Raw genomic sequence first — 13,910 nt, 5'->3', positions numbered from 1 at the left:
CGCACCCCCCCAGTAAACTCCATCCTGTACAGGACCTCCTCTCCCCCATGCCCCCCTCCCCAGTAAACTCCATCCTGTGCAGGACCTCCTCTCCCTGATGCCCCCCCTCTCAGTAAACTCCATCCTGTGCAGGACTTCACGCCCACCCCCTAGTAAACTCCGTCCTGTGCAGGACCTCCTCTCCCCCATGCCCCCCCCAGTAAACTCCATCCTATGCAGGACCACCTCTCCCTCATGCCCCCCCCCAGTAAACTCCATCCTGTGCAGGACCTCCTCTACCTCATCCCCATGATTCCCCCCTCCCCCACCACACCCCTAGTAAACTCCATCCTGTGCAGGACCTCCTCTCCCCCATGCCCCCCCCAGTAAACTCCATCCTATGCAGGACCTCCTCTCCCCCATGCCCCCCCCCCAGTAAACTCCATCCTGTGCAGGACCTCCTCTCCCTGATGCCCCCCCTCTCAGTAAACTCCATCCTGTGCAGGACCACGCCCACCCACTAGTAAACTCCGTCCTGTGCAGGACCTCCTCTCCCCCATGCCCCCCCCAGTAAACTCCATCCTATGCAGGACCTCCTCTCCCTCATGCCCCCCCCCAGTAAAATCCATCCTATGCAGGACCTCCTGTACTGCATGCCGCCCCCCCCCAGTAAACTCCATCCTGTACAGGACCTCCTCTCCCCCATGCCCCCCCCCCAGTAAACTCCATCCTGTGCAGGACCTCCTCTCCCTGATGCCCCCCCTCTCAGTAAACTCCATCCTGTGCAGGACTTCACGCCCACCCCCTAGTAAACTCCGTCCTGTGCAGGACCTCCTCTCCCCCATGCCCCCCCCAGTAAACTCCATCCTATGCAGGACCACCTCTCCCTCATGCCCCCCCCCCAGTAAACTCCATCCTGTGCAGGACCTCCTCTACCTCATCCCCATGATTCCCCCCCCACCCCCCCTAGTAAACTCCATCCTGTGCAGGACCTCCTCTCCCTCATACCCCCCCCTCTAGTAAACTCCATCCTGTGCAGGACCTCCTCTCCCTCATACCCCCCCCTCCAGTAAACTCCATCCTGTGCAGGACCTCCTCTCCCTCATGCCCCCACCCCCAGTAAACGTCCTGTGCAGGACCTCCTCTACCTCATGCCCCATCCCCCCAAGTAAACTCCGTCCTGTGCCTGCCCATACCGCCTTGTACTGGAAGAGCTGAGCCAGCTCATCTCTGGTCTCCGATTTATTGGCATTTCCTTTCCAGTGGTCGGGCATGTAGTGTATGTGGGCAAGGACACACTGCAGCAGTTGCTCTGGGCACCACACCATGTACTCATCCGGGATGAAGGACCTGGATGGGGGCAGCAACAAAGTCACATGTCAGGGCTCATTACAGCAATGCAGGAAGCAGAGAGCATAAACATCAAAGATGTGGAAAAAAGGAAAGTTTGGAGACGCTGTGATTGTAGTGAAAACACAGAAATGCTGGAGGAACTCAGCAGGCCCTGCAGCCACTGGACGCTGTGAGACCTGCTGAGTCCCTCCACCCTATGGATGCTGAAAGGCCTGCTAAGTTCCTCCAGTATTTCTGTGTTGACACAAACATCAAAGCTGCCTGACAGGAGCAAGGTATCACAGCCTTCCAACTTTGGAAGCCTCTTCAAAACTGGGCTGTGGGTTCTGATAACTTTTAACTCAGAGGCAACAATGCAAAGAGGTGTTGAACATGTTACCTGGGAGAATGCCTCTGGCCAGTATTGAGGGAACTTCACTGTCCAATCTTTTTTAATAAACAAAAATATTTATGCAAGTACTCCAAACAGAACCATAAAACACTACAGAACAGAAACAGGCCTCTTCGGCCCTTCTAGTCTGTGCCAAACCATGAGGGCGCGTGGAGGGTCAGAGACATCCATGACAGAGGTAGCCTCTCCCTCTGTCCTCTCATTCTCCAACCACCTCCCTCCGTTATCGTTACACCCTCAGGGCAGACCGCCTCTCCCACCCATGGTCCAGGATGGGTAAAGGCGTTGAATTATCTGGGGGTCTTTCTTCCAGGTGTTTTGCTTTTTTCTTCCCTTTTGACGATCCTCCCCTCCTTGCTTTCCCCCTGCGTCTCCTGCCACTGGGACTGGGGGTGGGGAGAGGGGATCAGCACTAGTGGTGGAGTTTGCTTCCTGGAACTTTGGGGAGTCCTTCAGAACATGCCGCAGGCCCTTACAAACACTGCGGACGGCCCACAGACCAGTCGATTCAGTACACCTTCCCCTTGTACTGGACCTGGAACTGCCCCTCAGTCTCATCCTTTGCCAGCAACACAAATGCCTGCCTTAGTTCAGGTTCTGGAAAGCCAAACAGGAATGGGGAGATCTCTGACCGTACCACCCCCAAAAGACACAAATAGGGGAGAAGGAGATCATTAGGAATAGTAGGCAAGGTGATGGACAGAATCACCCACTGCTCATCAGACTGAAAAAGGTGGGATGTGAGTGGGAAGGGAAGGTTGAGAATCACTGCTCTAGACCCAATTGTTACTGGAATATTTTGCTTGAGAAAAATGGTCATTGGCCCATTTCCTTTGGAGTGATGAAACCGTGCACATAACAAGTCAATGAGGTACAACTAAAACGGTGGTTTTCAAACTGTTTCTTTCCACCCACATCCCACCTTAAGCCATCCCTTACTAATCACAGAGCACCAATGGCATAGGGATGACTTAAAGTGGGATGTGAATGGAAAGAAAAAGGATGGGAATCACTGGGGTAGAGGGAGTTTCACTCTGTCTAACCCTGGGAGAGTGTGATAGGATGATGAAGAGGAAGTTTCCCTGTCTAACAGTGGAGGAACCACTGTATTACTGGTTGAACATGTATGGCTGACCCGCCCCTTGCTGGTTGTACCTATGGCTCTTCCCCCTTGATTTCCCTAATAAAGGCACCAACACCATAATCCCTCCCTCAAAACAAGCTCGGGTCTCAGGTCAGCAACATGAGATGTGCCATTAGTTTATGGTAATAAAAGCTTTTCAGTCAGGTAACTTCTAGTCTTTGGAGTCATTAATAGCACATCAATTTTTTTGGAATGGACAAATTGCTAGACCAGAGAGGCTGAACATCAACCAGCACTGGAAGCATCTGACAAGTTCTGCAGGCCTCCACCGCGATCATCCAATCTGACGTAGACAAGCTGCACTTACTGATCTCATGGGTCGGGCACTGCGTTTACCCAATGGTCATAGACTGTGATGCATTCATCAAAACAATGGACATTCTGAAAGGCCAATACCTGGCCCAGGTGAATGAAGTCTACGCCAGGGCACGTCCTCGCCACGTGCAAGCAGCAACCCGGGAGTCGATCAAGGATTACCCTCAGGTCCTGTGAAACCTCAAACAGGCCTGTGGCTGCAAGGCCTCATCAGCAGAGGAGCACATGGAGGAGTTGGTCCGAGATGCCAGTTTGGAAGGCATCAGATCGGAGTACATTTCCCAGCAACTACTAGTATAGGGTCAGCTGAAACTTCAGAAAATCATCGAACTAGCTAAAACTCTGGAAGTCGCTCTTCGTAACGTGGACTCTTTCTTGACTGATAACGTGGCTGCCGCATGGGGACGTGGGCGCACCATCTTGGGATGCGGGATTGCAAGCCATCCCATGTCCCGACCTGACCCCAGCTGCTCCCACCAGCAAACACCCCAGGAAGCGCTGCCTGGTGAAGGACGTGGTCTGTTGCAGCTATGGGAAGAAAGGATACTACGCGAAGGTATGCAAATCCAAGCAATCTTCTAACCCAAGCAGTGCTGCATGTAGGCAACCGCCATCTTGGATAACATCACTTCCGATGAACAACAGCGCACTGCATGCGTGCCATGGATGCCGCCATCTTCCCAGACCACGAGCCAGTACAGCGGATCAGATAGCAATGCTACCCTGACTTCATCACACTCGGCCAAAGCAACCCTCATCAACTTGCCAGATCAATGATGGACATAGAGGTAAATGGGTGCCAGACGAGCTGCTTCTTCGATAGCGGCAAGCATGGTGAACTTCATTCACCCCAACACAGTGCAGCGTGACTCCCTCGCAGTGAGACCAGTGAGTTGCCACAGCCTCCAAGTCCCATTTGGCAGAGATCCACGGCAGCTGCTTAGTGATACTGACCATGAGTGGCGCAAAGTACAAAATTTTAAAACTCCTTATGATGTCACAGCTCTGCATGCCCATACTACTTGGGCTGGACTTCCAGTGCCACCTGAAGAGCATCACCATGAAATATGACGGATCCCCCTCACAGTCTGCAATCCACAGTTTTTAAACCACCCACCCTCCCCTTCAAACGTGTCTAACCATCCACCCGCGACCCACTCACTGTGTGCGACCTGCGAGCTGTCTACCCTCTGGATCCTCTTTCCCCCCCCGCCTCTGTTCGCCAATCTCACCCTCGAATCTAAGCCCGTCACCACCAGGAGCAGGTGGTACAGCACTGGGGACAGGGCCTTTATCAAATTAGAGGTGAGACAGTTCTGTCTGAGGGGATCATCGAACCCAGTACCAGCCCCTGGAGAGCTCAGGTCGTGGTGGTTAAGGGTGGGGAAAAACACCGAATGGTTATTGACGACAGCCAGTTCACGCAACTGGACACCTACCTCCCTCCCCCGCACTGCTGACATTGTAAACCAAATTGCCCAATATCTTCCAAAAAAATTGATGTGCTATTAATGACTCCAAAGACTAGAAGTTACCTGACTGAAAAGCTTTTATTACCATAAACTAATGGCACATCTCATGTTGCTGACCTGAGACCCGAGCTTGTTTACTTAAAGTCAGCATGCCACCAGCTCCCTATCCGCCCGGAGGACCTCCATTACATCGCGTATGAGGAGGACCCACTTTCTGAGGGTCCCCTTCGGGGTCATCAATGGAATCTCCGTCTTCCAGAGGGAGATGGACCGAATGGTGGATGAGCACAGGTTGCTGGCCATCCTCCCCTATTTCAACAATATCACTAACAGCAGCCACGACCTGCAAGATCACACCAACCTCCAGAAATTCCTCCAGACAGCCAATCTCACCTACAACAAGGATAAATGTGTATCCGCACATCAGGCCTGGCTATTCTCAGCTGTGTTGTGGAGAATGGAGTTATTGGCCCCGATCCCAACCATATGCGCCCCTGTTGGAGCTCCCACTCCCCAAAAGCCGCAAGGGCCTGAAAAGGTGCCTGGGGTTTTTCTCCTATTATACCCAATGGATCCCCAACCATGTGGATAAGTCCGGCCCTCTCGTAAAAGTCACCTCCTGTCCTCTGTCAGCAAAGGCCTGGAAGGCCTTCAACCGTATCACAGGCAATATTGCCAAGGCTCTGGTGCCCGCTGTGGACGATTCCACCCCATTCCATGTGGAGAGCTATGCATCTCATTTTGCCCTGGCAGCAGACTCATAGAATTTTTCTCCTGCACCCTCCAAGGCCCTGAGATCCGGCACTCCTCCATCGAGAAGGAGGCCCAGGCCATCGTTGAGACGATACAGCACTGGAGGCACTATCTTGCCGACAAACGATTTACCCTGCTGACTGACCAATTTGTAGTCACTTTCATATTCAATTAAAAAGCAGCAGGGTTAAATCAAGAATGACAAGATTTTGAGGTGGAGAATCAAACTCTCCCCCTACGACTATGTTATCTTGTACTGGCCTGGAAAGCTCAACAAGCCTTCAGATGCCCTGTCCTAAGGGACTTGCACCAGTGCACAGACAGACTCCACAACGACCTCTGTCACCCTGGGGTCACCAGGTTTTTCCATTTCGTCAAAGCTTGCAACTTCCCCAATTTGGTGGAGGACATCAGGATGATGGCCAGAAATTGCCAGGTTTGTGCAGAGTGAAAACCACATTTCTATCGGGCAGCAGGTCAAGCCTGATTAAAGCCACCTGCCCCTTTGAGCACTTGACCCCTTCAAACTGCAACATGGTCTTCCTCAGCATCATTGATGAGTACTTACATTTCCCCTTTGCCATTCCCTGCCTGGACATGACCGCTGCCACCATCATTAAAGCCTTACGCAATCTCTTCACCCTGTGTGGATACCCCTGCTATATTCATAGCAACTGGGGTCCTCCTTCATGAGCTGTGCCAATATCTGCTGGCCAGAGGTATCGCCACAAGCAGGACCACCAGCTACAATCCCCGAGGGAACAGCCAGATGGAAAGGGAGAACGCCACCATCTGCAAGAGCGTCACCATCTGCAAGAGCGTCCTCCTAGCCCTGAAGTGAAAAGCCCTGCCTATTTCCCACTGGCATGAGGTCCTCCCCGAAACACACCCACACAATCAGATCCCTCCTGTGCACCGCCACCAATGCCACTCCACCACTCCACATGGAAGGTTGTTTCCCTTCTCCAGGAAGTCAGCATCGGGGACCACACTGCCATCTTGGTTGACATCCCCAGGGACAGTTCTGCTCTGGTAGCTTGTGAGAAGCCATAAGTCTGACCAATTGGTTGAGAGGGCGAACCTCCTTCACACCAACCCCAAATACACCTATGGTGTACGTGGATGGTTGCAAGGACACTGTCCATCCAGGACCTGGTGCACATGGGAGACCCCGGGACTCCAGTCGAACAACCAGTGTATCCGCACCCCACAGCCTCCAATCACCCATCACATACCATGTCACTCTACCCCAGCCCCTGCCCCAACTGACTCAGTTCATTCACCAGACACCCCACCCACCAAAAACGACCAGAATGCCCAGGAGCCAACAGCTGAGCCACAGCCAGTGCTCCGATGGTCACAACAGCAGACAAGACCACTGGTCAAACTGAATTTGTGATGAACCCACCTCACCCTGCCAGACTTCTTTCAAAAGAGAGGGTGAACGTGGAGGAACTGCTATATTACTGGTTGAACATGTATGGCTGACCCGCCCCTTGCTGCAGGTCAGCAATGTGAGACATGCCTTTAGTTTATGGTTTTAAAAGCCTATCAGTCAGGTAACTTTTAGTCTTTGGAATTACTGATAGAGCATCACTAACACTGGGAGTATGTAACATACAATGTAAGGGGAGCATGTGATAGACAGTGTGGAGGGAGTTTCACTCAGTCTAACCTGTGCTGCCTTTGCCCTGAAGTTTGCAGTTAGGGTGCAGAAGTAATTTTACTGTGCCTGTCCCTGCCCTGGAGCCTGTGTGATGCAACCTTACTGTTACTAACCATCTGGCCTTTTTTAAACAGTGGAACAACATGATCTACCTTCCGTGGCCTATGACATTTTAAATATTTCTGTCTGAGCCCCCACTATTGTTACACTAACTTCCCTCAGGGTCCTAAGGAACATCTTGTCAGGATCCGGAGATTTATCCACCTTGATTTTCTCTAAAATATATCCATAGAAACCCTTTGGATTTATTTTTACCTTTCCTGCCAAAGCAGCCTCATCTCTCCTTTTAGCCTTTCTCATTTCCTTAGGATTTTTTTACACTCCTTCTATTCCTCAAGCACTTCATCTGTTCCCTGCTGTTTATCCCTGTTGTTAATATCCCTCTTCCTCTGAACCAAGTTCCCAATATCCCTTGAAAACCAAAGCTTCCGATATTTTCTAACCTTTCCTTTAATCCTCACAGGGACACACCAACTCTGTACTCTCAACATTTCTCCTTTGAATATTCTCCATTTATCTGTTGCAACTTTCCCTGAAAATAAATTCTCCCAATCTACACCCTCTAAATCCTTCCACATCTCCTCGAAATTAGCCTTGTTTCAATCAAGAATCTCAACCAATCTTCCATAATTAACATAAAACTAATAGTATTATGATCACTGGACCCAAAATGTTCCCCAACACAAACCTCTGCTACCTGACCTACCTCATTCCCTCTCTAGTCAGTTATTCTATGTATTGATTTACAAAACTTTCCTGAACACATTTGGCAAACTCCAACCCATCCAGCCTTTTTACAGTATCTTGCATCCATGTACCTGTCGAAGAGTCATTTAAATGTCCCTAATGTTCCAGCCTCCACCATCACTCCTGGCACCCACCACTTTGTATAAAAAACCCTATCCCTGATGTCTCCCCTAAACTTTCCTCCCCTCACCTTAAACAGATGTGCCCTGGTATTTGCTTCTGAAACTCAGGAAAAAGGTGCTGGCTGTCCACCTTATCTATGTCTCTCACAGATGTTTATCTCATCGATCTCTATTGTCACCTATTAATCTTCTTTCCTCCAAAGAGAAAAGCCCAAACTCTACTAACCTTACCTCATAAGATATATTCTCCAATCCAGGCAACATCCTGATAAGTCTCCTCTGCACCCTCTCCATAACTTCCACATCTTTCCTGCAATGAGGTGACCAGAACTGAACACAATACTCCAAATGTGGTCTCACCAGAGTTTTAAAGAACTGCAACATTTTCTCCTGACTAATGAAGGACAGTGTACTATAAGCCTTCTTAACTATCCTATCAACCTGTGCGACAACCCTAAGAGATTTGGACCTATCATTGGGGTCACATGATGTCGGGAGAGTAGGCAGAAGTGAGCCCCTGGAGCTCCCAGATCTTTACGAAGATAAACTATAACAAATGAATTTAAAGTTAGCCAAAATACTCACAAGTGTGTGGGGAAATACCAGGATCAGCAATAAGGCCAAAAAAACCAAAATCAACAGGCAGAAATGGTAAAGAGTTGGCCATGAGATCCCCAGAGCAAGTCGAGGTGCCTCGCGGTGATGTAAATGGCGGGGCTGCCCTGAGGCCCGCCAGTGAAGCCACCTCTCGGCTGGAGCAGCCCAACCGACAGGAGAGCCATGGCCAAGGAAGTGGCACTGCCTTGAATCATCCTCTGGTCAACAGGAACCTGGTGAGAGATTATGGAGAGGGGGAGAGACTTGAGGCCTGAACAGAGACCCTGCTCAATCTTGGTAAAGTTGCTGCATTACCGAGACAGAGAGAAAATTTTAAGAGCGGTGGCAACTAATACAAAAAAGAGGGGGAGGCCGATGGAGATTGGGGGGGCGGGGGGGGATGGGATGGTAAAGTGTTTTTTTTTTACCCTGATATTAGTCCAACACCTTTAAACTCAAGGAAAGAGTTTGAACCGGTCAAAAGGCTGGTAAAGCAAAAAGACTATGAATGTGTGTTGAAGGAGGGGCATGGCAAGATGGCGTAGAGTCTACACGTGCAATCTCGACCTCTCTGGCCAGACTTTTAAATACCCGTTTTTTAACCCTTTGTTTTCAAGTTTAAACTTTTTAAATTTTAGTTTAAAGTATTAAGGAATTATTATGGCCATTAATGGTAAAAAGACTAAACCTCAAGTTCAAAAGAAGTTACATTTTCGAAGTGCTGAAGATTTGGGACCTAGACGACTTGATACTGCCCCAGGCTCAATCTCTTCATTGTCTAAACCCCAAAGATTGACTGTGGGGGCTGAAAAAAAAAATCTATTGCTCACCAAATGAAGGATGGTGCTGGAATTACCCGTTCTCCGGAAGAAGGTGCGTGTTCCCAAGAAGTGGACCCCGATTTGGAAAGCATTTCGATTTCAACGGAGGGAGCATACAGGAAGACGACTCCATTGTTGGAAATGCATCAGGTAGCATTTCAATCTGAAGAAATCGTTTTTCTTCGTGAATTGATGAAAAAACAACGAGATGCGGGGGGAGACCAGTGGCGACCCCCTGAGGAAGTCGGGGTGCCGTCGCTGGGAGTCCAGACCCGCAGTAAAACTTTTAAAATGCCTTCTGTTGAGTTGCAGCAGGAGCTGCAGTTACCTTGTCCTGCCACTATGTCAGAGAGAGCAGAGCTGAGCTTTACTGATTTACAGTGTATGCAACTAAATGCTATTGTTCAAGCTGTTATAAAACCTTTGTTGACATCTCAAATGAATGAAATGGTTCAAATGAATGCTGGTATAAGTTCAGAATTAAATATGGTTAAGACACGTATGGATACATCTTATGAAGAATTTTAAAAAATTCAGACTGCTTTTTTGGACTGTAAACAACAAATGAGTTCTAACACAGAAAAAGTGTTGAAGATGGAAAAATCAGTCATAGAATTAGGAGATCATGAGAAGAAGCTGGAAAGAAAAATTGATTATTTGGAGAATCAAAGCAGAAGGAATAATGTGAAAATTGTTGGTTTGCCAGAAGGTATAGAAGGACAAGATCCTCTTTGTTTCTTTAAAGACTGGATCCCGCAAATGTTAGGGCAAGAATTTTTCTCTGGGGGATTGGTACTGGAAAGAGCCCATAGATCTTTAAGAAGAACACCCTCAGCTGGTCAACCACCGAGACCGGTAATAATCCGATGTTTGAGTTATTTGGATAGAGAAGCAATACTTCAGCTTGCAGTACAAAATGAGAGACAATGACAAACCCCATTATTGATTCAGAATAGCAGTCTTTTTTTTAATCCTGATCTGAGTCAAGAGGTCATTCAACGTCGACATCGATTTAATCCAGTTAAAGAAGTTTTGTGGCGTAAAGGTTATAATACTTTTCGTTACCCTGCAGTGTTGAAGGTGTTTTATGGAGACTATCAATTTTGGTTTTTTGAAACTGATCGTGAAGCAATGATTTTTGCTGATTCATTGCCAGATATAAGAGGACAAAGATGTAGTCCATCATCATCTCCTAAAGAAAAATCTGGTTGCTCTGGAAACAGAAGAAATGGCAGAAATGGGAAAAACGGGAATGGAAAGAGTCCACCTCCTTCTGAAATTGGATCTTCGAGATTGGAATCTTCTGGATGAAAAGAAGAATTTTCTTATTCTATTTTTTGTTATTATGATATTTTGATGTTATTGATTGTTTGGCTGGGGAGGGAGATATTTGCACTAAGTTCTTTACTGGTGGGTGACCCACACCCAATTTTTGTTTAGGGGATTATTATCTTTCGGTAGTTTTTTTTTTGGGGGGGGGGAGAATTTTCTTTTTTTTTTCTTTATTTTTTTTTTATTTTCATTTTTTTTGTTTGTGATTTTTTTATTGGAGAGCCTATATACGTTGATTTGAGTTTTTATATAAAGATATTATTGGTATTTAGTAATAATAGTAGATATGTCAAAGTTGAGGTTTGCTACTTTTAATGTTTGAGGATTAAATAGTACGATTAAGTGTAAGTGAGTCTTGGCGTATATTAAGAAAATGAAAATTGATATTGCCTTTTTACAAGAAACACATTTGAATGTGAAGGAAAGCATGAAATTAAAGAGGGACTGGGTTGGGCATGTATATTCTTCTTCATTTCAAAATGTATGTTTGGTAGAGAGATGATTTTACCTAAAATGACTAAATTTGAGACTTTTCTTAGGAAGGTACCAGAGAAGGGTTATATTTCATCTATGTATCAAATATTACAGGATGGTCTGGATAAAAAGGGTTGGGATAAATCTAACATTAAATGGGAAGCGGATATTGGCTTTACTTTTTCTGAAGAGGATTGGTTAGATATCTGTTATGATCGTGTAACTAGATTGATAAATGCACGTTATGCAATGAATAATTACAATTTTTTACATCAATTATATTTGACACCTGAAGATAATAGATGGGATAAAAAAAATATTTTTAATGAATCAGATTTGTGTTTTAGATGTGGTGATACGGTTGGAACTTTTTTTCATGCTGTTTGGTCATGTATACATATACAATCTTTTTGGAAGAAAATTCAATCGTTTTTAGAATATCTGTATAAGATTAAAATAGTTTTAGATCCAACAGTATTTTTATTGGGCAGTTTGCAACCTCTGAAAGGCTTGGGATTAGATAAGATCCAGCTTTCTTTTGTATATTTAGCTTTATCCGTCGTGAAAAAATGTATTGCTAGTACGTGGAAAGATACAAATATGATTGATATTAATAGATGGGATAATGAGATGAAATATTGTTTAATAATGGAAAAATTATGTATGTTTCATGTGATAATTATAATTTTTTTTATTGATAAGTGGCTGTTATACTCGGAATATTTACATTTCAATTTATATTGACTAGATTTTAATATGTATATTTCACTTTTTCTTTAATATTCTTTCTTTTTTCTTTTTTTAATGGCTCTTCTTAGGAGAGTTGGCTGAAGGGGGGGGTTTCTTTTCTTTTTTTATATATATAAAAAAACATTCATGTTTAATTGCTGCATATGTCATATATTATTTGTTTTTTGAATGAATAAATAAAGTTTAAAAAAAAAGAATGTGTGTTGAAGGAACCCAGCCCCCCCTCAAAATAGTAAATGCCACAGTGGGGGGGGAGGGGGGGATAGGAAGTTTTTATGTGAGCTTGGAAAGGCTCGAAAATTTGCCATCTCTTCCAGACACCGCCTGTAATGTTGCCCCGGGGATTTTTCTGGAACCTGATTTCATGGTTAAGAATATTTTTATGGAATGGGAAAGTAGCTAGGGTCTCTATGTAGAAATTGACCTGGGATTACAGTCTGGGTGGTTTTACGGATGCCGGACTTCAAAAAGTATTATTGGGAAGCCCAGTTGAGATACATCTCCTCACTCTTCAAGGGAGGGGAGGTGCCATCCTGGGTACAAATTGGTCTGCACTTGATGGGCGAGAAGCTGGCAGAGGATTTCATTTATAAATGGGATGCCAAATTGCTACCCAAAAAATCAGTCAGCCCTATACCAAAACAAATTATTTGCATTTGGAATAACATTAACCAATATTTAGGAATAAAAGTGGGGCTGTCCCCAAAAACACCCCCGACTCCAAATCGATTAATACCTTTGATGGTAGATAACAAGATCTTGGACACCTGGCCCCAGAATGGCGTCAGGTGTATAGAGGACTGCTACGAGCAGGGGCAGCTAACGTCATTTGAACAACTTGGACAGAAATACGATTTATCAAATGGGACATTCAACTACTACCTTCAGATGTTTTTTTACAGGACAAATTAGGTCCAACCAAAGTGCAGTGACATAGAGACCATGATTCAAAGGGGAAACACATGGAAATTCATTTCAGCAAAGTATCTCCTCCAAGCAGAAGGACCTAAACAAAGCCTTCATAAATCAAGGCAGAAATGGGAGTAGGACCTAGGAATAATGATTGATGAGTGATGCTGGTCCAATTTGTGTCAGACCGGCATGACTGCGGTCATCAATGCACAGTACAGGCTAGTGCAATACAATTTTTTGCACCAGCTGTACCTGACGCCGCATAAGATGAATAGATCTAAATCAGAATGATCAGAACAATGTTTTAGATGCGGCATTGAGACAGGGACCTTTGTTCATGCGACCTGGACATGTACCAAGGTGAGCCCTTTTTGGGTGGAACGAGACAAAGTCCAAAGGAAAATTATAGGTAAGGAATTCCAACAGGACCCAGAGCTGTTCCTATTGGGTAATATAATGGACATGACTTAAAATGAAGCTGTCCATATTTCAAATTCAATTTGTAATGATTGCATTGGCGGTGGCCAGAAAGTGGATAGTGGTTACTTGAAAGTCTGACTCTTGTTTGAGCATTCCACAGTGGAGCAAGGAGATGCAAGTCTGTGTTCCCCTTGAGAAAATCACGTATAACTTAAGGGAGGGGTATGGCCCTTTCCAAAAGATTTGGCAACCAGACCTAAATTTTATAGGAGCACGGTTATTGGGAGAACTGCTGTGCCTTGATGCTCTGCCTTCCCTGTTTCCTCCTCAGTTTTTTTGGGGGAACAGGGGCCTGTCTCATTCCAGCCGGGTAAAGTCTGTGTGACAGAATATATAGATAAGTTTTTGAGAGATAAATTGGGGAAAAGTTTGTTAGAGTAGGTTATATACAAACAGTCTAAAACAGATCTTATTTGAAATATTGGAGCTCTGCTACTGCTAGACATATCAGCTCCACAGCTTTTGCAAGAGCTTTGGAGAATGCCCAAGAGACTTCACTAATGGATTGTTGTTTACCAAAAAGCAACAGAAGAAAGATCTTG

The 13,910-nt window shown here is 46.0% G+C and overlaps 1 protein-coding gene across 8 annotated transcripts in view; it reads right to left on the bottom strand.

The window, feature by feature from the left end:
- Positions 1–13,910, bottom strand: part of atg9b (autophagy related 9B) — an 87,898-nt gene that overhangs the window by 17,788 nt on the left and 56,200 nt on the right. For all 8 annotated transcript variants that reach the window (XR_011352607.1, XM_069922663.1, XM_069922659.1 and 5 more), the window contains one exon: positions 1,176–1,329. Coding sequence is in view for 7 of the 8 variants with exons in the window: in XM_069922663.1 (XP_069778764.1) it covers positions 1,176–1,329 (154 nt within the window). In the remaining variant the exon portion in view is untranslated. The remainder of the gene's footprint in view (positions 1–1,175; positions 1,330–13,910) is intronic.

The sequence above is a fragment of the Narcine bancroftii genome, chromosome 2 (assembly GCF_036971445.1).
Source record: "Narcine bancroftii isolate sNarBan1 chromosome 2, sNarBan1.hap1, whole genome shotgun sequence".
NCBI lineage: Eukaryota > Metazoa > Chordata > Chondrichthyes > Torpediniformes > Narcinidae > Narcine > Narcine bancroftii.
Note: the sequence above shows the minus strand (reverse complement) of the source record. Positions and strands in the feature narration are given on the sequence as shown.